This window comes from Vespa mandarinia, chromosome 5, assembly GCF_050613455.1.
Source record: "Vespa mandarinia isolate Hongniang chromosome 5, ASM5061345v1, whole genome shotgun sequence".
Classification (NCBI taxonomy): Eukaryota; Metazoa; Arthropoda; class Insecta; order Hymenoptera; family Vespidae; genus Vespa; species Vespa mandarinia.
In genome coordinates this window covers 4,359,814-4,384,106 of record NC_140814.1, presented here as the reverse complement: position 1 = coordinate 4,384,106, position 24,293 = coordinate 4,359,814, and the positions used below count along the sequence as shown (strand labels likewise).

Here is a 24,293-nt window from a genome sequence, read left to right as displayed (position 1 = left end):
AAAGAGACCGAGTAAGGTGATTGGTTGAAAGAAGGAGTTAACGGGCGAAAGACGCGACGGACGCGAGAGACGGACGTGGAGAAGCAAAAGCTTACGCCTTCGTTCTTTGGGATATCGATGTTTTTACGCGTTCCCAGAGGCCACGAATTACATAGAAAGACGAAAGATTTAACGGCCCATATAATCGGACATTTCATCTGATCGATCGTAAATATTCATGTCGAAAAGATTGTAAAAAAAGGAAGGGAAGCGGCTGACACATTGCTCCAGTGCGGTGGATTTCAGTGAGTGAAAGAAAAGGAGATAGATAGATAGATAGATAGAGAAAGAGAGAAAAAAGTAATAAAGAGAGAGAGAAAGAGAGAGAAAGAGAGAGAGAGTGTGTGTAAGAGAGAGTGAGAGGGGAAGAAATTTAGTAGAAAGGAGAGGGGGTCTCGAAAAGCGAAAAGAATACTGGGGAACTGACGTGTTGCGGGCGCATCGAACGTGTGCGGTCAACACACCTTGCGACGAGAGGTACACGTTATTACGGTATGTCGCGCGATATATTTATCATTCATTCAAGAATGTTTTAATTACGATTCATCTGTTCCGAGGAAATTACGGTATAACGTGTATGTTCTCTTCCTCGTCCGTCTCTTTTCTGTGTTGTGATTTTGTGTGTGCGCGCGCGCGTATCTGCCCTTCTTTCCAGCAACGAGACGATTACGACAACGACAACGACAACGAAGACGACGACGAAGACGACGACGACGACGACGACGACGACAATAATAACGATACGACGACACGACGACGACGACGACGGTGGCGGTGACGACAACGGTTAGTACGAGTACGTACTGTTCTTCAATAATTATATTAAAAAAAAAAAGAGTTGCATTTCCACGTTTTATTCTACGCGCGCGCACGCGAGAGAAAGAGAGAGAGAGTGTTGCGTGTTGGTTTGTGTGTGTGTGTGCGTGCGTGCGTGCGTGCACGAGTTCTCCTCGGCACTTAACGCGTTGCCGCGTGTTATCGTTGGCGAACGAAAGCAACGAGGATGCTCAAGTTTATAAGAGGGAAGGGCCAGCAACCCACCGCCGAACGGCAGAAACTTCAGAAGGATCTCTTTGCCTTTCGAAAGGTGAGTAATAGTACGTAGTACTAGTAGTAGTAGTAGTAGTAGTAGTAGTAGGTAGTAACGGCAATATCATCGGTTATATATTTACGTATAGACACATACATACATATTTACGATATATATGTATATATAGAGAAACACGAAATACCTGTATGTTGTCACAGGCTATACACGCACATTATGCATTTAATACCGGCTAAAACGTGCGATCGACGATGCGAATGTAAATGATTATATATATATATATATATATATACATATATATATACATATATATATATATACACATATTCTCTCTCTCTGTCTATCTATCTATCTATCTATCTATCTATCTTTGTCTATCTCTGTCTATTTTTCAAAATTCTCGGTAATATAAAAAGAAATGTTCTCTTTCTCGCGAACGCAAGAAATGAAATTTTTATTTAGTTCGAAAAAGTTTACGAATTTTCTAATACTTTTCAAATGTATACATATTTATGCGTAAGTACATTTCTAACACGTACATATTATTATTAATGGTACGCGTAGATTGAAAACAAATTTTATTCAGATACTTCCAATGTTTATTCAGACGTACGAGAATGTTTTTAATTTTGATACGATAGAACGGTATCAACATATAATACGGTATCAACAATAAAAAAATAAAAAAAAAAAAAGAAAAAAAAAAACTATCTCCTTTTCTAACAATCGCATTGATATCATTGTGAAATGTGCTTTTGTTTGGTACAAGGGGCGGGGTGAGAGATAAAGGTGAGAGAGCATTCATGTTAGTTATATAGCGAAGGTTACAAAATGCAGTCGAACGGGATCTCCTAGGAAATGGAAGGTGATTACGTTCTTGACTAGCAATGTACATACATATTTACATACATATTTACATAAACACACACACACACACACAGACAATAAACAAAATTTTACGTTCGTTCGATTGTTAATCTTCTTACCGTAATTTTTATCACCAATTCTTCAGTCTTTAAAGATTAATGATAAAATAAGAAGAGAAAAATAAAGATACAAATAGATTCCTAATGATTTTCGGATGACGCATAAGAGAAAACGTAAAATAAGATAATAAAATGGAGACAAACTTTCTCGCAAGTTTTATTTTATCCTTTTTTATGTGTGTGTATATATATGTTTTTTCTGTTTTTTTTTTTTTTTTTTTTTTTTTTTTGCTTCCTTTCGTTAATCATAGCTTCGTAAAGAATAGGAAAGTCTCTTTGCCATTTAAATCTTCTCAACGAGGAGGGATCACGTTACGAGGAAACCACGAGACGCGCACGTATTTTTATCGTCATTTTTTTTTTCTTTTATTTTTTTTTTCTGGTATACATATACTATATTGCCTTTTCGTCGAGAGAAAAGAATCCTTCAAGGTGATAGACTTCAGCAAGGATTACCGTGTATATTTTCAAAAAAAAAAAAATATATATATTCATATTTATGAGCCAATATAATTATGAGTGGTTTAAAATAAGATCAGAAAGTTAATATTAAAATTAAAAAAGAAAAGACAATAAATGAAAAAAAAAGAAATAATTTTATCGCCTAATTCATATAATAATGATCTAATTAATATGAAATACTCAATAAAAGTAATTTTGTCGTAATTTTTGTTTTTATACCACTTTTATAATCATCGGCTTATATATCTCTGATTATTCACTATATATATATATATATATATATATATATATATTGCATGTAGAAAAAAAGAAGAAAGTAATAAAAAAGAAAAAAAAAATAAATGGAAGAAATGCCGAGAGCCCCGAGAAAATCGTCGAACCGCGAGGAACGCGTTTTACTTTACCGAATCTTTCAAGGTTGAAATACGATACTACCGCTGTCATGTGTCTTACGTACTTACATCCGTTACAAAAAAGCACGTGTGCCCATATATGTTTTATCAAGTAACGTACTCTCTCCTCTCTCTCTCTCTCTCTCTCTCTCTCTCTTTTTCTCTCTCTCTTTTTCTCTCTCTCTTTTTCTCTTTTTCTTTCTCTCTTTCTTTCTCTCTCTTTCTCTTTCTTTCTCTCTCTCTCTCTTTCCTTTTTTTCTTCCTTTCTCTATTGTCTCTTATATCTTTCGATGCTCCACTTGCCAGATTATTAACACAGCATTATTATTACGTATATGTAATTTAATATGGCTTATTGCATATATTCATGCAAGAAGTAATCCCGTTTCAACCCGATTTTATTCATAATTGTATTAAAAATCGTTATATTAAATGTGAACAATTCTAACGTGAAAGTTAAATGATATCAAAATAAAGTTAACATTATAATCGATACAGCGGACTTATTAAAAGGTGACATATTAAAAAATTTATTTTTCCTTAAGGGATATTAACGTTGGTGTTAGTTACATCGAATTAGGGACATTAGATCTCTAGTTCTCTTGAAAAAAAAAAAAAAAAAAAAAAAAAAAAAAAAAAAAAAAAAAAAAAAATTATTTCATTTTTAGGAACGGACAATTTCTTCTCTTTCGTTTCATGCCTTATATATTTAGCTATTTATCACAATAAACAATATATATTGTAATAATGATTTTCATAATTTTATACTTTAATTAATAATAATAATGATAATAATAATAATAGTCATAATAATAATAAGTCGCATGTGCATATGCAAACATGAGTATATTCCTGAGCCGATAAACAACGTATTGATCTTCTTTTTTACTTGGCAAGTAAAAAAATGAATCTAGAAATAAATATGAAGAAATTTAAAAAAAAGAAAATCATTTTCTTTTTTTTTTTTACACGTACTTAAATCAGACGTAGTGTTTTAAAATTTTCAATCAAATAAGAACAGAGGATTGAAAGAAAATATTGGGTTTTTTTTTTTTTTTTTTTTTTTTTTTTTAGTTCATCGTTTTACAAGTTACATAATTTATTTCTTATTCGTTTGAATATTACATGTTAATATTATTTACGTAGAAATAAGTAGATAGGTAGGTAGGTAAGTATATCTAATTATTAATATTTCATAAAAATTTATCTTAACTTTTCGTCTTTACCTTACTGCCTAATAATATGACGGATTTAGATAAGTTTGTCAGGTACGAAATCTATTCGTAAGTTCGAGAAGCACCGTAATTTAACGGTAAACAAGTCAAACGTTGATCGATGGCTAATTTTGAGCGTTATACAGGTATACATAGACAGGTATACGTACACGTACGTATTTTTTATTAGTATTACAGATGCCCTTCCCGTAAAAATCGATATATTGTAACGTTGCCTTCACTTTCACTATACATTAAATTACCTAGTATACTTTTCTTTTTTCGAATTGTATGATCGATTAATATATATATTAAGTTTATATAAAACAATATTTTTCTTTTGTGAAATATATACAAGTATATATTATGTGAAATATGTACAAGTATATAAATATAATATGTGAAAAATGTATAGTATTACTTATACTACTAGTGTAATTATATATTATACCAAGTACAAATTAAAAGTTTTATATATAAATAAAATAGGTATAGATTGTACGTAAAAAAAAAAAAGAAGAAAAGAAAGAACACGAACAATTTCAGATACGGAGTAATTATTCATTTTATGACGATAAAATATGATCAAACCTAAATAATATCTCTGTGTGTGTGTGTGTATGTTAAGTAACACGTGATGTTATAGAGGCTTGACGTGTGATTTAAAAAAAAATTTTTTTTTCTTCTGTAAATCACGTGACGATATTTTAAATTTTTCTAAGAAATATATCATTAATTATTAATTTTCATTGATGACTAATGATTTATCATTTTATTTAATGAAGAATGGCATTAGAATGACATTTTTATCGGTTCCGGATCTACGAAAAATCTATTACGAAACTTAAAACGATGTTTTTCGAACGATACTTTTATTGTTGTACGAGTTGTTTTGTCGTTTGACCATAATGAACGTTATATCGTTATATCGGTAACGTTACTTTAAAAGAGAAAGAGACGACACGATTGTGGTACGCAACAACGGTTGATTGATTTGGATTAAAGTACTCGCGTACTTGACCAATTGGGGCGTTCGTGTCAAGCGATCAAGGCTTCATTCGTTCGTTCTTTCGTTCATTCGTTCAAATTTTTCTTTATATTTTTAACAGGTTAATTTTTTTTTTTTTTAAGAGGAAAAGGCAGAAAGAAAAAAGATGGAACGAAAAGAAAAATAAATAAGAATGAGGAATAGGTCGATCGATCGATCGATCGATCATCTTTCGAAACGTTCGGTCGTGATATCTGTCACCTTTTCTTTACGATTTCGATTCGTTATCATCACAAGTATGGAAAGGTTTTTTGTGTCTATAGATCGATGTAAGAGTTTTCGAAGAACTCACAATCATTTTCGATTAGCGAATACGAGGACTATGCAAACAAAGTATCGAGAAGAAGAGGAAAGGATATAACCTGTGTTTTAGATCGTGAAGGACGATAAAGACATTTTCCTCGGAGATATCTTTTCGCATGACGATTACCAACAATTCTACGAACTTCTCGAATGAAACGAATGCCGTGGCGTCTTTCTTGATGAATGTTCGTTGTAAATACGATTCTTTTTCGTGTCGTTAACTTTTCCCGGTTAATATATGTATTTATGTATATATTCTCTATGTAAGATAATGGCTCTGATAAATATCATTGTGTCCACTTTAAAATTTATCATTAAAAGAATGTTGGCCGAGCGGCTATGATTTATTATGATTTAATATCGCATCATTCTGTTGTTAGAAATTAATAGGAAACATTTTTTATGTTTTCGTTCGTTATCTTTTTTTTTTTTTTTTTTCTTTCTTTTTTCTTTTAATGAGAAGAAACGATCTTTCTTTCGACGCTTTCAGGCAATTCATGTAAACGATCAATTTCTCTAATCATCATAGAAACAAAACCAAAGGCATGAAAAGAGCTCGATAGAAGATTTTTATCGATAGATCAAAAATTGTACTGGTACTCGAACGAGCATGATTCATAACGCCATAACGGCGTATCGTTTCTTCGTTGCATAACTCGAGATCACGATAAGATCCCTTTTCCGTTACCTTCGATATAAATGCTTTTCCTGAGTTCTTTTTTTTTCTCTCTTTTTTTCTTTTTTTCTTTTATAACATGTCCTAATCAAATAATTATATTGTCATTCGTACACGCGAAAAGAAAATCGGTGATCAATATAAATCGCGACTAATAAATAAGGTGCGAGATAATATGTCTCGTGAAATGGCAGACGGAATCAACAGGTCGATATCCCTTCGGATGTAATCGATATTGAAAGTCTAGAAGACGCGATCTAGTTGACGACACGAGGTCATCAAGATGATCGTCGTGGTCGTCGCGAGGAATATTCTTTTTATTATTATTATTATTATTATTATTTTATTTTTTTATTTATTTCTTTATTTATTTTTAGTGATTCTAACGTATGAAAATCAACGCGATAAAATCGTGTCGAGTATGTTGGTACTACGTTAGCGCGAAACCCTATCGAGTTTTAATTCTATCGTTCTTCCTTCCTTTCTATCTTTCTCTTTCTATCAATGCGATGTACATTCAGTGAGAAAAGAAGAGAGAAACAGACAGCGTGGGAGAGAGGGAGAGAGAGAGAGAGAGAGAGAGAGAGAGAGAGAGAGAGAGAGAGAGAGAGAGAGAGAGAGAGAGAGAGAGAGAGAGAGAGAGAAGTTTAATATATATATATAATACACACATCCGCACGCAAGCACGCACATAGAGACATTTATCACGCGCAAGTACACACATGCGGAAAGAGTTATGAATTAGGTCGTTCTCGTTTTCTTTTCTTTTTTTTTTTTTTTTTTTTTTTGTTCCTTTTCGTTTCATTGTAACAAGCCCATTAAAGAAAAAACAATCGATAATTCTCTTTCATTCACTTGAAAATTAATTTCAAACAAATTGGGCGCGTAAAATAGTTTCATAATACTTGAGAGAAAATTTATATTATTTTCGTAATCGTGATAATTTAAAGGACTCTTGTCAAAAAGAATTGAATATTAAAAAATTTCAAATTTCATGGGATAACGTCTAACGAAAAGAAAAGAATTTTATTGCTACGCACAATTATTCTGATCGAATATTAATGTAATAAATAAATGTAATATAGTATACCATATATTATATCGTTCATTTAATGTATCAACAAGTAGATTTTTAATGCTTTTTAAAAGTTATTCTTTCTCGTAATAATATTGTCTAATTTTTTTTTTTTTTTTTTTTTTTTTTTTTTAATATATATATGTCTTTCTTTTATTTACTTTTACAGACGGTGCAACATGGTTTCCCAAACAAACCAACAGCCTTCGCATGGGATCCGAGTTTACGACTAATGATCATCGGGACGACATCCGGCGCCATCAAAGTGTATCCTTTTGTTTTCCTTACGTCTTCACTTCGCGACGTTCGTTCGTCTGTCTCAGGCATTCCTTTCTCTCTTTTTATTTTTTTTATTTTGTTTTGTTTCTTTTTCCTTCTCTTTAGTAGTAGAAAGATATAATATGATTCACGCGTATCATTGGAACCCAATGATTCTTCGCATTGAACAACTAAATTATTAAAAATCATCGAAATTTATTTTTTTTTTTCTTTTTTTTTTTTTGCGCGAAAAAAATCGTTTGAATGTGTGTGTGTGTGTTAATTCTTATATTTCTTCTTTACGTTCGAATGATTGAAAATAATCGTAGAATTTCGTTCTTATACATATTTGTTATATTTCCTTTATATATATATATATTTGTGTGTGTGTGTGTATGTATGTATGTATATAAAATCCTTGAATCATAATTGACAACAGATTTGGAAGACCTGGAGTTGAATTTTATGGTCAACATTCCAGTGAAAGTGGTGAAAATGCAGTTACAAAAATTGTCGCTATACCGAATGAGGTAAGAAAATTAATGAGGTTATATTTGTTTATTTATTTATTTATTTTTGTTTTATTTTTGTCTCCTTTTCTTTTCTTTTAATTAATATTCGCAATGTATGCATAAAATTATAAGCGTTTTTTTCTTCTTCTTTTTTCTTTCTTTCTTTTTTTTTTCTTTCTTTTTTTTTTTTTTTTACCTCTTCACCCAACGTAAGATTATGGATCTTTCATCGGGAACTCAGCGAAACTAAAGTCAAAGTTTCAAAAGTCGCGCACACATAGTGCGAATGTATGTAATAAGATATCTTGTATATAGGGCGCCAGTTTGTAAGTTACATAATCACAGGTAAATACACGACATATTCGCTTATGCACATTCATACGTGTTTCATTTCGTAACATAATACTCTTAAACGTATTCATAAGTTAATTGCAAAAAGCTTCTTTTTCTAACTAAAACTTATTTTTAGAACTCCGTTATAATAAAGATAAACTGGTTATAATGGAATGACGATTAAAATAATCTAATGAAATTTCATTGTAAATTTGAATGGTACAGGCTTCATAGAATAATAGAAAGTTGATGTTATTGTTAATAATAATAATAAAAGTAATAATAATAATAGAACGAGAGTACGACTTTTTCTCAATGTCTTTTATATTTCTTCGTATATCTTCGTACTCTTTTATATTTCTTCGTACTATTTCTCCTGAAATGTCTAAAAAAAAAAAAAAGAAAAAAAACACAAAAGAAAAACAAGATAACCGGGGATAGGTGTATTTATTTAGGTTTCCTAGAACGACCAACGCTAGATTTGCTTCTCATTTTTAAGATCGATCGAGAACGTATTCTCACAGTGTTTGCACAATACCGAGGACGGTACTAATACTTACAATCCGTTATCTTGATAATTTCTTGAGCGAATCTTGTATCTGATAAGATAATGAAACAGTTTATGATTTTATTCTAACAATTTATTATATTGTTTGATTGCATCGATCATTTCTTTTCTCTTTTTCTTTTCCTTTCTTTTGTTTTTCTTTCTTTCTTTCTTTTATTCTTTTTCTTTTTCTTTTTTCCATCTTTTTCCATAAATATGATATGAAAATACATATCGCGATATTTGACGACAGGGACGCATCGTTTCTCTCTGCGATGATAATTCTTTACACTTATGGGAAATCAATGAAAATTCAGTTGTGGAGACAAAATCATTATCATTGGAGGGGAAGCTGAAGAAAATTTCAGCAATATGTTTGGAATCAAGTGGGGAACATCTGCTTTTAGGAGCAGAGGGAGGTAACATTTACCTTCTAAATTTGAAAACATTTGCAGTACCCGATAACATCATTTATCAAGATGTAGTAATGCAAAAGTGAGTTTATTTAAACTGCATTAATTATTAATCGTTAATTAATTTCATTTGTGATTGAAATTGCAATAATTTTATAATAACTATGTAGTAAAAATTAATTAACATTTTAACGATATTTTTGTATATTGTAAAAGTGTGCCCGACGATTACAAGAAAAATCCAGGAGCAGTGGAAGCTATAGCAGAACAACCAGGCCACCCGGATAACATACTTATTGGTTATAATCGAGGTTTGATGGTACTCTGGAATAAAGCTACTCCAGGAGCACAGCAGGTAAAATTGCCCGAGATTAAGTTTTCTGAGAAATCTCGTGCATCTGGAAGTATATAGTTTTTATATTATTATTGGGGAATGTAGTGGTATGCTTAGAAATGGTTAATTTAGGGTGAGATTGCTTTATTGGAATATTTGTGGGGGAAGAAAACAAACAAACAAAAAAAAAAGGTTGTGCTTAAGAATGGTTTTGTGAGCTAATATTGCTCGTTCCTGACTGTTGTTTGTGTCTTTGGTGGTTCTGGCGAACGTGTACGTGCAGCTGATGGGTTTGTTTTCGCGTACGCAGACATTCGTATCCACGCAACAGCTGGAATCAGTGCATTTTATTTCTGAGAGTCGGTTTGTCTCATCTCACAACGATGGATCCTATACGTTCTGGAGTCCAGGTAGCGATGCAGTTCCAGACCCGACGACTCCGTATGGCCCTTTTCCTTGTAAAGCTATTACGAAAATTCTTGTATATCCCACTGCCGAGTAAGTTATAAACATATACATATCAAACTATAATTATATTTATTTTTCATCGATACCAGAGAGATTTTCATGAAATGATCATTTTATACAGGCATGGAGAATTGGTGCTCTTCTCTGGTGGTATGCAACGTGCTAGTTATGGCGATCGTCATACTATCACTGTTATGACGAAGGATAAACACGTCGTATTTGATTTTACTTCGAAAGTTATTGACTTCTTCACTGTATTTGCCAGAGATGAAGACGGCAATGAAATTCCAGACAATCCTGAGGCCTTGATCGTATTAGCCGAAGAAGAAATTGTGGCTATTGATTTAACAAATCCACAATGGAAAATGATGGCTCTCCCGTATTTGGTATCGCTTCATGCCAGCGCGGTAAATATTTCTGTATAGATGTTAATTTTAATGAAATGACATTTCAATGAAAAATTAATGTTTCTATATGAATATACCTATATTTGCAATTTTGTTCATAAGTACAATATGACAGGTAACTTGTTCTCAACACGTTCCAAATGTTCCCGAAGAACTTTGGGATTCAATAATGTCTGCTGGAAAAGCACAGACAGAACACTTATACTCGGATAAAGAGTGGCCCATCGACGGGGGAACTATTTTATGCAACAAACCGGAAAATCCTGATAAACTTGAAAATAGAGAATTGTTACTTACCGGCCACGAAGATGGAACCGTAAGGTTTTGGAATGCATCGGATGTCTCATTAACGCCTTTGTACAAATATAACTCGTCGATTCTTTTTACCGGGGAACACTTGGACGTGCTTGAACAACCACCGGAAGACGATGAAGATGAATGGCCACCGTTTCGAAAAGTGGGCACATTCGATCCATATTCCGATGATCCACGTCTTGCAGTAAAAAAAGTTCTTTTGTGTCCGTTATCATCAACGTTAGTAATAGCAGGAACAGCTGGCCACGTAGTTACAGCCGTAATATCTTCTGAACCAGTTAATAAAGAAATAAAAGCAGTGACGATGAATATTGTAAATGATCGTGATGGATTTATATGGAAAGGTTACGATCATTTGCCTGTAAGGACAGCCAGTATATCTTTTGCAATTGGTTTTCAACCTCAAAGCATTCTACAGTTATATCCACCAGCTGCTGTTACAGCATTAGCAATGCATAGTGAATGGGGTTTACTTGCTACGGGTACAGCTCATGGTTTAGCAGTATTTGACTATACAAGGGTAAAACCTGTTACTGTTAAATGCACACTTAATCCAAATGGTATTTATTATTTGTTATTTGATTATTTAGATTCGACTTGAAACAATGATATTAATTCAAATGTTCCGTATAGATCTTTCTGGTGCAGGAGACACACCAATTTCTAGGCGAAAATCATTTAAGAAATCTTTAAGAGAATCCTTTAGAAGATTAAGAAAAGGAAGATCGCAAAGACGAACAAATACTAGTAGTAGCCCGACGAGAAGTACCGTAATAGAGAAAAAGAAAGAAATGTTTGTTTTATCATTTTATTCAGTATAAAATATTAGTTATTCCTTTTTTTTTTTTTTTTTTTTTTCTTTTTCTTTTTCTTTTTCTTTTACAATAAATTATTATTAAATTAATTTTTTATTTTCCTTCGAGAAGCTCTAGTGTAGCATCTTCTCCAAGTGCCGATTTATCACCCATGGAATTAAAGCCGGTAGAAAGACAAGTTGAAGCTAGGCCGGTAGATGATGCGTTAGGGTCTATGGTACGATGCTTATATTTCGCCAGAAGTTATATCATAAGCAGTAAGTTAAATATTTATTGTATAACTTTATCAAATAGCTTTATACTTGATATCGAACTTTAACAAAATAAAAAATAATAAAAAATCATAATATATTTTGTGTCAATTTTAGTGCAAAATACAACACCCACGCTTTGGGCAGGTACTAATAACGGGACAGTCTACGTTTTTACTTTAGCGATACCTGCCGGTGTTAGGAGAACGGAAGAAGACGTAAATTGTACGCTTGGAAAAGAAATACAGTTGAAGCATCGTGCTCCAGTTATTGCTATAACCATATTAGACGGTTCTAATGTACCTTTACCAGAACCATTTGAAGCAGAAAAGGGAGTTTCTCCAGGGCCAGATATGACATCACCACATAGAGTATTAATAGCGAGCGAAGAACAATTTAAAATTTTTAATCTACCATCGTTAAAGCCAAATTGCAAATATAAACTTACTGCTCATGAAGGATCCAGGGTGCGTAAAACTGGATTTGCTAAGTTTACGTGTCCTATCGATTCTACGGGAGTGCATGTTGAAACATGCTTACTTTGTTTGACGAATCTTGGAGATTGTTTAATACTCAGTATCCCAGAATTAAGAAGACAACTTAACGCTGCTGCAATTAAACGAGAAGATATTAAGTAAGTTCAAATATTTTCTTTAATAAGAATTTTGATATTCTGATAAACTGTCTATGCGCGCGCGCGTGTGTGTGTGTGTTTGTATATGCGTGCTCGCACTTGTTTTTGATTTTTTTTAATTAAAAGAATCGATTTTTTTTTTTTTGTAGTGGCATTTCGTCCCTAACATTCACAAAGTCTGGAGAAGCGTTATATCTTCATTCAAGTTCCGAACTTCAACGCATCTCGTTATCAGCGACAAAAGTAACAAAAGCCCATTGTACACTTAATTTACCACCTAGTGCTAGAGTATCTGCAGAAACTAGTGCAGAAGAACAAGCTGTTAACGAAGATGCAACTGAGAATGGTGTTGTAGGTTCCAGTTAGTATAGAACAGTTTTTTCATCATACATAATTACAAATATGTGAGCAATTTGCATAAACATGTACCTTGTGGTAAATTATATGTATGTATATATATATATATACATATGTTATATATATATATATATATATACACATATATATATTGAAGTATTCGCGTAGTAATTATTATTGAAGAAAGAATCAAAAATTTTGGGTACTTATGTCTAAAAACGAAACATCGTACCTTTCCATATGCCTAATTATTATTATTTTTTTTTTCATCATTTCATTTTATACATCCTTCATGCAAAAGAGGACAGGATTCATATAGTATATATATGTATAATATTGTAGAGAATATTTGGAAATTGTAAACAATATATTTAAGTATTTAGAGTTATGTATATCAGGAGCAGAAATAAGAATAAGGGTTTAGGTAGTAGTTCAATAGAAATTTATGAGAAGCCCAAATCATCTTTTTTCTGCATCCTACTATATATACATATACACACATATATATATGTGTGTGTGTATATATATGTATGTATTAAAGAGCTATTTGCTATTGGCAAAACCAATAAATTTGCAATCTCAGTAAGTACTGCTATAAAGTATTGCTCATTTAGTGGAAATATTGAGTGGCGCAGTAGATCTCCAGCTTCGATTTTTGAACACGTATCTTTTAGGTGGTGAAGAATCTCCAAAGGAACCTTCCCTGCAACCTTCCGCAAGTATCACTGAGGTGAATGGGGAAGATGAACGACAGGATTTAAGTTCAGTTGGAGATATCACTATTGACAGTGTTAAGGATCATTTACTGTAAGTCGAATATCTAGTATTTATCAAATACTAACATCTAATGCGCCTATATTGCTTTTATAGTGCAAAATCCCTGTGAAGCATGTATATTATTATTGCACGAGAGTATGTTATTTGATCCTGCAATATGTCGTAGTTCCGCCAAGCTAATTAATGAATATTTGACGTACTGACCATTCTTTTGGCAGTAACAATTCAATTTTCAGAAATGCTCCATCATCAGAGGAACTCCATAATCGTTTGACAGGCCTTAAAATGGAAGTGACATCATGAACTTCTATAATAATCACATCAGTTTTAATTGTAAAAAAAAATTTAGTAGATTTTTTAAATTTGAATTTATAATATGCAGCATTAATGTTAGTTACTATATGTTTGACTATAATGTCAAAAATCATGTGTAAAAGCTGCTTAAGTTATATAACTGCCAGGAATATGAAGACCTTAATATTTATAAACACCTTTGGATTTTTATGAATATTGCGCACTTCATTTTAATTTTATTTGAGTGGTCTTGAGGAACTAGGCCTAGAAAATGTTACATTTTACTCAATTCAATCACATTTCACTGCTAGTTTCCTTTTAAAAAGAACACATGAGCTTTTTTTAATATTATTTTATTAGAAAAACCTTGTGAATGGTTACTGTGCAGATTCATTAGATATTAAGATATCTAAATAATATTCTGAGTAATATTGATTACAACATAATGCATATATATATATAGATGATACAATTTTAATGAAATAACTGTTTTTTTTTTCTTTTTTTTTCTTTTTTTTTTTTTTTTTTTTTTGTAATCGTATTTTAATTTTTAACTTAATTTTGCATCTTTTAAGATAAGATACATCGTTGATATAATCATAGTTTAATACTTATTGCTGTACAGACAATAGAGGCACTTGGTAAATTGTGAGTATGGCAGCCATATTGTAATACGAAATATAAGTTTATATAAATAATTAAGCTATAAGAAACAGTATTGAAAAAACAAATAATATTCAAGATATAAGAAAGTACACATATACACACACACACACACAACACACATACACACACACATACAAGATAGTCCAATGAATATTAAAATACGATTACTGTTTCTTGAAAACCTAGTATTTGCATTTCGAATGATACTGACATGACTTAAATTGACTGCAATATTTTAAATGTTCTGAACAATCAATATGTTTCATAAAATGCAAAATAATTCATATATGATTTTGATGTTCTGAACATGAAGACAAATATAGATACTTAAGTACAATTACGTTTTTTCACGAACAAGCATAGAGATTATATATACATAAAAAAAAAAAAAGATAAAAAGAAGAAAAAAATAAAAAAGAAAAAAAAAAGAAATAAAAAAGAATAACATACCAATTGCCATGACGCAAGTAATGAAGCGTGTTAAAAATATATTTTTTATCCATGTTACTTATATAATCATAAAGTCTTCTTTCTATTTTCTGTGAAAGTTACTTAAAATCCTCCCTTTCTTTTCAAGAAGCAACATTAATTGTGCAAATGTTAATAAAAGTCTTTCCAAACTTTAACTTATTTAAGTAAACAATTATTTGAGAATTATTCTTGGCAATGATGATTCGTCGCATATTAATTTATAATAGAAAATTTTGAAACCAAACGAATCTATTGCAAGATTATAATAATTATATTTAATATCTCTAACATTTGATCTCATTGTCAATAGGAATTCTTTTTAGAAGTTATTCTATTGTTTACAATATTATGCGCTTCAGTTTGGGAAAGACTTAATAAAAGATTTAAAAAATTGCAGAACACTTGACAAGTTATTCTGAAAAGAATCACTATTTTTTTTCTTTTTGCATTTAATTGACTTATAAAAAGCCAGTGATCATTTTACTTAACTGGGCGTATTTTATCACATTTACAATTTATTGATAACAGTGCTTAGCAAGATAATAGAACCGATATATATATATATATATAATATATATATATATATTATTTTACATACAAGTATAGTATAATGTTGAATTACATGTATACTTTTGCTTTTAATGCTTTTTTTTAATTATATTATATCTTTTAATATATATAAATCATTGTATAAGGCGATTTATTTTTATTTGCCACTTTCAATACAATGTTTTAAGAATTGTTTGAAAATAATTTGAAAAAAAAAAAAGAAAAAAGAATAAAAAAAATCTAAAATAAGAAAAAGAAAGAAAGAAAGGAATAACATTTGTACGTAACGTATTACGTGCATTTGCATAAAATGTTAAAAGACTCAAAAAAAGAAATGGCAGCAACTACGTTATTCTACGTGACTGGCCCAAAACGTTTGATTAACGAAATATACAGATTGACATGCCTGGTCTAAGTATATATACATATGTATTAACTTACTGAAACATACGTCCATAGACAAATGTACAGTTTATTACATGTAACGTTATTTGCACAGGGCCTTTGTAGATAAATCTTGTAGTTACATCATTACCATGCACATATACCAATTAAAAAACTTTTATTAAGTTTTCCTATAAAAACTCACTTATTAAAATTCACATACACGCATGTATACATCAACGTGATACTAAACTCTCTCAGTTTAGCTATACATAAAGTACCACATACAATTTATCATATAGCTTATTGTATAGTATAACGATTTATTTTAATAAAGGAGATAAAAATATACTAATGAATCCGCACTTAAAATAAATTATCGATTTTCTATTATTTGTTAGTATGCAATTGTTGCACATAAAAATGAAAGAGACACTGCCCTGAAAATCAATTCCTATATATCGTTAAATTATCGTTTGTAACATTTTATTATTATACATTAAATAATTATTTCTAAAATATTTCAATTATCGAAGTTTTTCTTTGCGAAATCTTTTATTTATAAATCAAGACAAACACGTGTATTTTTTCTTTAAGTATACCAAGTCAAAATATCGCGGGCTTTGAAGGAACCAATCGTATGATTCAACGGAAGTTGGTGTTTGAATATCGGCCGATAGGTGGCACCGAATCGCACAGGCGTGTCGATTCACCCTCGGCGCTTGCGTCCGCTATACGTAATTGTTGGACAATAACGTCGCTGTCTTGCGCTGTCTCTAACGGAGTGAAAAACGCGCCGCGACACGGTCGATCGGATGAAACGCGGTATCGTCGAGTGTGACGGAACGATACATACGGAGAGCCATGAAAGAGGAGCCGCGTGATCGTTCGTCGGAATCATCGATCGAAAATAATTTCAGAGTAGAGTGAAGAAAGAAAAATAGGAAAAAAACGGGGCCAAGAAAGAAACGCAGAAGGGGCCCTGTGAAAAAAACAAGTGAGAGAGAGAGAGAGAGAGAGTGAGAGGGGGAGAGTGAGCGAACGACGAACGAGATAAAGAGAAAGAAAGAAAGAGAGAGAGAAAGAGATAGGGAGAGAGTGGGACGAAGTGTCGGTTATAATAGTCGCATAACACGCGATCCTGGTGGGCACGTCTCGACGGCGCCATAAACCGTGTGCGCCATTCGTTCGGCAAAGCACGTCGTTTCCGCGGAAGGGCAGATGCCCTTACGCGGTACATCGTATCGTTGGTGGTTTCGTTCTTGCACGTCCGGATCGCCTCATTTTGCAAGATCCGGCACGGTTCTATTGTTCCTCGCGTGTCCACGTTCCTCGCGTTTTTCATATTTCACGACGAACTGTCGACCGCCCCCCCGTGGGGGGCAGTTCTCTCTCTGTCGACGCCGTCGTTCTCCTTTTATTTTGGAAAAAATAATAAAGAAAGTTCCAGGAATAAACGTAAGCGCGGCGGCAGTTCCCTATACGAATTTAATAGCAGCGCCGTCGAAAGGCAAAACAAAAATAATAACAATAATAATAACAATAATAATAATAATAATAACGAAAACGACGACGGCAACGGCGACGGCGACGACGTCGTCGAAAACATCGATAACGACGTCGAAGGCGGAAACTACGACGAGGAGAACGACGACGACGACGACGACGACGACGTCGGGGAGAACGACGAGGACGAGCAGAACCAAAGCAAGAGAGATAAGAACAGTTGAGAGAAGAAGAACTACGAGAGATAGAATAACGAATAGCAGCCTTTTATTTGGGATAAATACGGCGTTTAGGAGCATAGGGAAAAGAACGTCAACTTCGAGAACAAGGAAGTGGAGGAGGACGAAGACGAGAACAAGGAGGAGAACGACGACAGCAGCGATAGCAACGCCACCAGTGCAGCCGCCATCAACATCGTGAAGCAGTTGGCTGTACGACGTGAAGAGAAAGAAGAAGGAGAGGAAATGCTCGTAGGTCCGCGAGCGGCGGTACGATCAAATATGGAGGCTCGGCCGGCCCTCTAAACGCGTTTGTGGACCTTTCCTCTCTGTGTCTGCATAACCAGCCGCCGTGCGCGCACGTGTGCCGTCGCGGCCAACTATCGAGTCTGTTGCTGTTGCTGCTTTACCGTTTCTCCTTCGTGTGCTACTCGACTTCCTTCCCCTTACTTTATTCTATTTTCTCTCTTACTATCTCTTTCTCTCTCTTTCTCTCTCTCTCTCTTTCTCTCTCTTTCTCTCTCTTTCTCTCTCTTTCTCTCTCTTTCTTTCTCTCTCTCTTTCTCTCTTTCTCTCTTTTTCTCTCTTTCTCTCTCTTTCTCTCCGTCTATATCTCTTATTAGTTTCTTATTCTTGAGCCTCGTCAAAGCTGGAGAATGGAGCTCCGCGTTGGAAATAAGTACCGGCTCGGACGGAAAATCGGGAGCGGCTCCTTCGGGGATATTTATCTGGGTAAGTCACAGAGTTGTTTCTCGAGCTTTTCTTTCGCGAACGTGCATCGCTCGCCCGTTGCCCACCCCTCTCCCGCCCCCTCTTTCTCTTCCTCCACCTCCACCTCCTCCACCACCTCCTCCTCCTCCACCTCCTCCTCTTCCTCCTCCTCCTCCTCCTCCTCCTCCTCCTCCTCCTTCCATCGCCCGTTCTCCTTCTCGCTATCTCTAACTCACTCTCTCGCTTACTCTCTTTCTTTCTCTCTTCTTCTCTCCCTCTCTTCCCTTCCCTTCCCTTTTCTTCACTTCTCTTCTCGCCCCTCAACCGCCTTCTTTTACCCCACCTCCTCCTCCTCCACCTCCTCCTCATCATCATCCTCATCCTCCCTTTCTCCTTCTTCTTCTTTTCCTCGTACTCTTCTTCCTCCGTCGCCGCCCTCGGCAGTGCACCCACCTTCCTCCCTCATCACCCTCTCCTCCCTCGACCTCCGTCGCCTTTACCAGACGTTCCACCCTCTCTACGCACGTTTTTCCTACGAATATATGCGTTTGCTGAGGCTGGCTGGCGCGCGCGCGTTCATACATACTTATATACATACATATATACATATATATATATATGCATACGTACACATACACATACACACATATACACAGCAACATCCGCGAGATCGCTAGACCTCCCGTATGAACATGCTTTTGCCTTTTTCATTCTTAGGTACCAACATCTCAACTGGCGAGGAAGTCGCCATCAAACTGGAATGCATAAAAACACGGCATCCCCAACTTCACATAGAATCGAAATTCTATAAAATGATGCAAGGAGGAGGTGAGGGAAAATTTTTTTTAATCCTTATTATCATGTGAAATGATATTACAAAGATGTATGTGTAAAGAGGCTGGAGCTGTCAGGTCGTAGCATTGGACAGCTGGTTGTTCTGGCCAGTGAACCTTCTCTCCCCTCTACTATACTCAGTATACTCTTTTCCTTTCCTTTCCTTTCCTTTCCCCCTCCCATTTTCTTTGTGTCAACTTTATAAAACCTATTGCTTTGATAGTAATGTACTTGTACTATTCTTCAAGATCATACAGGATTGTTTTTAATCATTAAGATGATTTTTAAAGATTCTTAATCTTCTAATATGTTTTATATATATATATATTTGTGAAAGCATAGAAATGAAAATCATCCAATGATTTCTTATGTTATTATTTTGTAGCAATTAAAAGAAAATTTCTCTTTTAATTTTCCCTATAATTTGAACGCTAGGATTATATAAAATTTTGTTACTTTATTGAATTCTATAGAGATTAATTGATATTTCTAGTTGGTATTCCTACGATAAAGTGGTGTGGTTCAGAAGGAGACTATAATGTAATGGTAATGGAATTACTTGGTCCATCGTTGGAGGATTTATTTAATTTTTGTTCCCGGCGATTTACATTAAAGACTGTGTTACTCCTTGCGGATCAATTGGTAAGTAATAATTTTAAGAGAGAAACTTTTTAATAATAAAAATTTATATATCTTAGTTTATATGAAAAGAATTCATTCATACCATGAATGATTTTTCAATACTTAAAAGTCATTGTTTACACATGCTCATTTTCAAAAATTAATTAATTAATTAATTAAATTTCTGTTTCTCTCATGATAAAAGTCTTATATTAATATTCTGATTACAAAATAGAAGTAGCAATCCTATTAATGCAGAGGTCTTTGCTCTCTTGGGAGATAAACCTCCAGACAGATAAGTTTGATCTTTTCTTTTTTGAATGGAACAGTTGATTTAACATCTTCTTCTTCATTTCTCGTATTGTTTTCTCTTTATTATGTGATATTAAAGAGAAAGTATAAGAAATTGTTATTATAAAAAATATAATATGAAACAACAAATTAAAATTGTATTTATAAACAATTAACAAAAACTTTGTTTTCTTTTCTTCTACTTTTTCTTTTTCCCCTCAGATAAGTAGAACAGACTATATCCACAGTCGAAACTTCATCCATCGAGATATCAAGCCAGATAATTTTTTGATGGGTCTAGGAAAGAAAGGAAATCTCGTATACATTATAGATTTTGGTTTAGCTAAAAAATATCGCGATGGTCGCACACACAAACATATACCTTATCGAGAAAACAAAAATTTAACTGGAACAGCCAGGTTTGTCATTGGGATGTTTAAATGTACATATGTATATATATATATATAACTTTGTTTATTATTATACGATTACTCAAAAGTTGTTTATTTCCGTGATATAACAGATACGCGAGTATAAACACACATTTGGGAATTGAACAGTCACGACGAGACGATCTTGAATCTCTAGGATATGTTCTCATGTATTTCAACAGAGGTAGTTTACCATGGCAAGGATTAAAAGCAGCTACGAAAAGGCAAAAATACGAGCGTATTTCGGAAAAGAAGATGTCAACGCCCATCGAAGAATTATGCAAGGGTTATCCTAGTAAATGCTTTTATTGATAAATATCTCTTTTCATTTCCTTTTTATTAATTCAATTATATTATTTTTAGACGCGTTTAATCTATTTGTATTATTATTTATATTATTGTTATATATTTATATATATTATATTCTACAAAGTATACACCATTTTTTGTCTATTCATAGTCGAATTTGGCTCCTATCTGAAGTACTGTCGGGCATTAAGATTTGAGGAAAGGCCTGATTATTCGTATCTTCGGCAACTCTTCCGGACATTATTCCATGGTCAGGGCTTCACATACGATTATGTCTTCGATTGGAATATGTTGAAATTTGGCAATACCAGACAACAAACCTTGCCTTCGGTGCAGCAGACACCAATGCACTCTCAACCGACAAATGCAGCGCTGCCATCTGGAACCAATAATGAACAGGAGCATAGATCAAGGTTAGTAAAACGATAAACGATATATTGATAATGAGTGGTGCTATTTATAAAATAGGAATCAGACATGATATTTTTTCGATCCCGATTGTTTCAGGCCGTACACTCGACAGTGTCTGGCAAATGCGTCGGTTGCAACGATGGGTCAAACGGTAGGGGGAACGTCGTCGAATCTGAGAACCATACGGCAAAAGCGCCGCGAAGCGTTGGATGCTCATGGTGACCAGGACAATCAGGACAAGAGCGATCTGCAAGGTAAAATACAATTCTACCAACAATTCTGTGCGATCCAGCAACAGGCTGCTGCCGAACGAAAGAGTCAATTTGTGGTCGGTCATTCGCAGACCGTCGGTAACGATGCATCACGTGTTAATCCGTGTCAGTTCAGTACGTTTAAGTCGTCGCCGGGTAGGGCAGCGCCAGAGGTTGCATCTTTGGATTTAGCCAACCTTAATCTGGGACATCACGAGCTTGGTCCTAACCAAACCGATATTAATTCGACGTTACGCGAGTACTATCAGCCTGTAAATAGTCTGCGCGAGAGGAACCCCAGCACGGCGTCGACTCACGTTGATAAACAGAGTTATTTTTTTCATGGGCATAAAACTAAGAAAGACATAGATCGCCAGGTCGTGATGTTCGAGGATCTTAACGCGAGTAATTGTATATCCGAGGATCGTAGAGTTCATAATACGGAGGAGGGTGCCGCCTCTAGCAGTTCGATGAATTGCTTTGGTGGATTGGACGAAGATAAAAAAGGCAAGGGTGGTCCGGCCGTTGGTGTTAAACGTCTAACAATGGCCTATGAATTGCGCCGTGATTCGGAGAACGTCGAGTTTCTAGAAAGAGAGGGTGAAATTTTTAAGAAAAGCAGCAGCGAAATGTTACAAGAGACTTCTTCCGGCAGAAGAAGAAACTTTTCATTTCAAAATAAAGAGAAAACTTATAGGAGTCTCGAGTCTTTGGAAAGGAGCGTCGATTTACCCGGTGTAGATGTCAAAAGCTTGGATCTTCTGCCGGAAGAGAGTCCAAAGTTATTTTTTCATGGGAAACAAAGGAGTCTCGACTCATCTCAAAAATCAAAGAAATCTTCTACTTCGTCGGTAAATAAAACACGAAAGAGACCAAACTTCTTTCAAAGAGTCGGTAGGAGCTTGCATTTTTTACCCAGGGAGCGCGAGAAGTGCCAGGATCTCCTCAAGCAGGAGGAACCAATCAGTGATTTATTGCAGACCGATCAGGAAAAATGCGAATATTTTTTAAAGCGGCACCAAAAAGGCGTAGCTTTTTTTGAGGATATTACTACAGATACATTGGCTCGTCGTGCTCCCGTTAAATCGAATCTCGGTTTTTTCAATAAGCGTAACAACGTTAACGCTGAAACCAAGACGTTCTTTGTCACGGAGAATTCGAATATCTCACTTCAAACCAATTCTCTTGCCATTATTAAAAAAGAATACGAAGAAGCTCAGATTGGCCAATTAAAGGCAAATCATATTTCGATTAATACGGAAGATCATTCGTCCAATACCGAACCGACACAAAGCAGTAGATTATTAAATCCAGTTGAGAGTATCAATACTCAAGAAACTCTTAGCGGTAATAAGGATAGCTTGGAGATTGGCTATTCGATAAGTCAAATTGGTAGATTGTATTTGCAAACTATACAAAACGTAGGTCGTACGGATGTAGTGCGTTCTTCAGAAATGGCCGATATAGAGAAAAGAGATCATTACTTAGATTGGCTTACGAGAGGCGATATAGATGGTCTGAGTCATGGTACAAATTTGAGCGATTCTTTGGGTCATAGCAAGCCACAGGGTAATTTGGATATACTTAAGGGTATTTTACTCGATATCTTTGTTTGTATTTGCATTTAAGCTACAATTTTTGTATACATACATGCATACATATATATATATACATACATACATACATACATACATACATACATACATACATATATATATGTATACATACATTCTTTTTTTTTTTAATCATGATAACAACTACGACCTCTGACATCACGAACCGAGCGACGATTGTCGATATACATTACATATTTTTTTATGTAAAACTCTGAGAGAAATTTCTCGCTTTAAAGTTGGTTCCATTATATACTGTATAGTGAATTTCGTCAGTTACACTTGCTCCTCACGAGCTCTTGGGTAACGTCGTCCTATATTATAATTGTCGAAGCATATATATATATATATATATATATATATATATATATATATATATTCTCGAATTCTTATATGTCTACTATTTCTACTGATAAGAATACCGTAGTATGGATCCTTATTTTTTGAAACAAACGAGTTGCCTTAAACTGCAGTTAGCAGAAGAAAACCGGTTGTTAGATCGAGTTGTGACGTCCCATCCATACAGATGCCTTTTTTAAATATGCATATATACATATAGCGTGTGTACAAGCATGTATCAGATTTGATTATCTCTTTGTACTTTATCGTGATGGAATTGTTACTATGCTGCTTGCCTTTTACCAGTGATCCTAAAAAACTTTCATTTTCGGATCACTTTTGTAAGCTAGCGAAAAAAAAAAACAAAAAAAAAAAAAAAAAAAAAAAAAAACGAACAAAAAAAAAAAAGAAAAGAAAAGTAGTGTATTTCCTTCTTTTTTTCTCTTTGGTTTTTTTTTCTTTTTTTTTTTTCTCTAGATCTTATGTATCAGTATGCGACTTTACATATACATATGCATATATATTATATATATATACACATATATATGTATATATATATATATATGATCGTATAATTAAATATTTTAAGCAGTTACGTATGTATATGCAAATATATGTGTATATATAAATACATATTCGATAAAGGCCCACAAGTGTGAAACTGCGAACGAGAAAAGAAGAAGAAAAAGAAAAAGAAAAAGAAAGAAAGAATATTTTTAAAATAATCGAC

At 33.8% G+C, this 24,293-nt stretch overlaps 2 protein-coding genes across 8 annotated transcripts; both read left to right on the top strand.

Moving 5' to 3' along the window:
* Positions 1-11: 11 nt before the first annotated feature.
* l(2)gl (LLGL domain-containing protein l(2)gl) lies at positions 12-15,023 on the top strand. Of its 7 annotated transcripts, none has more exons than XR_004838232.2 (14): positions 12-1,126; positions 7,413-7,510; positions 7,941-8,031; positions 9,147-9,388; positions 9,523-9,661; positions 9,924-10,138; positions 10,230-10,515; positions 10,631-11,390; positions 11,464-11,623; positions 11,757-11,902; positions 12,014-12,530; positions 12,680-12,881; positions 13,562-13,694; positions 13,901-15,023. XR_004838232.2 is itself a non-coding variant. In XM_035866655.2 (14 exons), the coding sequence occupies exons 1-14, from the start codon at positions 1,043-1,045 to the stop codon at positions 13,965-13,967; spliced, it is 3,141 nt and encodes a 1,046-aa protein (XP_035722548.1). In that variant the 5' UTR covers positions 12-1,042; the 3' UTR covers positions 13,968-15,023. The 7 variants fall into 7 exon arrangements, 5 of the variants coding, with proteins under 5 accessions (XP_035722548.1, XP_035722547.1, XP_035722546.1 ...); XR_004838231.2 differs by having other exon boundaries at positions 13,883-15,023; XM_035866655.2 differs by having other exon boundaries at positions 9,951-10,138; positions 12,680-12,891; positions 13,883-15,023.
* A 1,720-nt stretch (positions 15,024-16,743) lies between these two features.
* Positions 16,744-24,052, top strand: LOC118441778 (uncharacterized). The gene is made up of 7 exons (XM_035866668.2): positions 16,744-18,484; positions 19,181-19,291; positions 19,791-19,939; positions 20,432-20,628; positions 20,733-20,935; positions 21,101-21,362; positions 21,457-24,052. Exons 1-7 carry the CDS (start codon positions 18,409-18,411, stop codon positions 23,237-23,239), a joined length of 2,781 nt encoding a protein of 926 aa, XP_035722561.2. The 5' UTR covers positions 16,744-18,408; the 3' UTR covers positions 23,240-24,052.
* Positions 24,053-24,293: the final 241 nt, after the last annotated feature.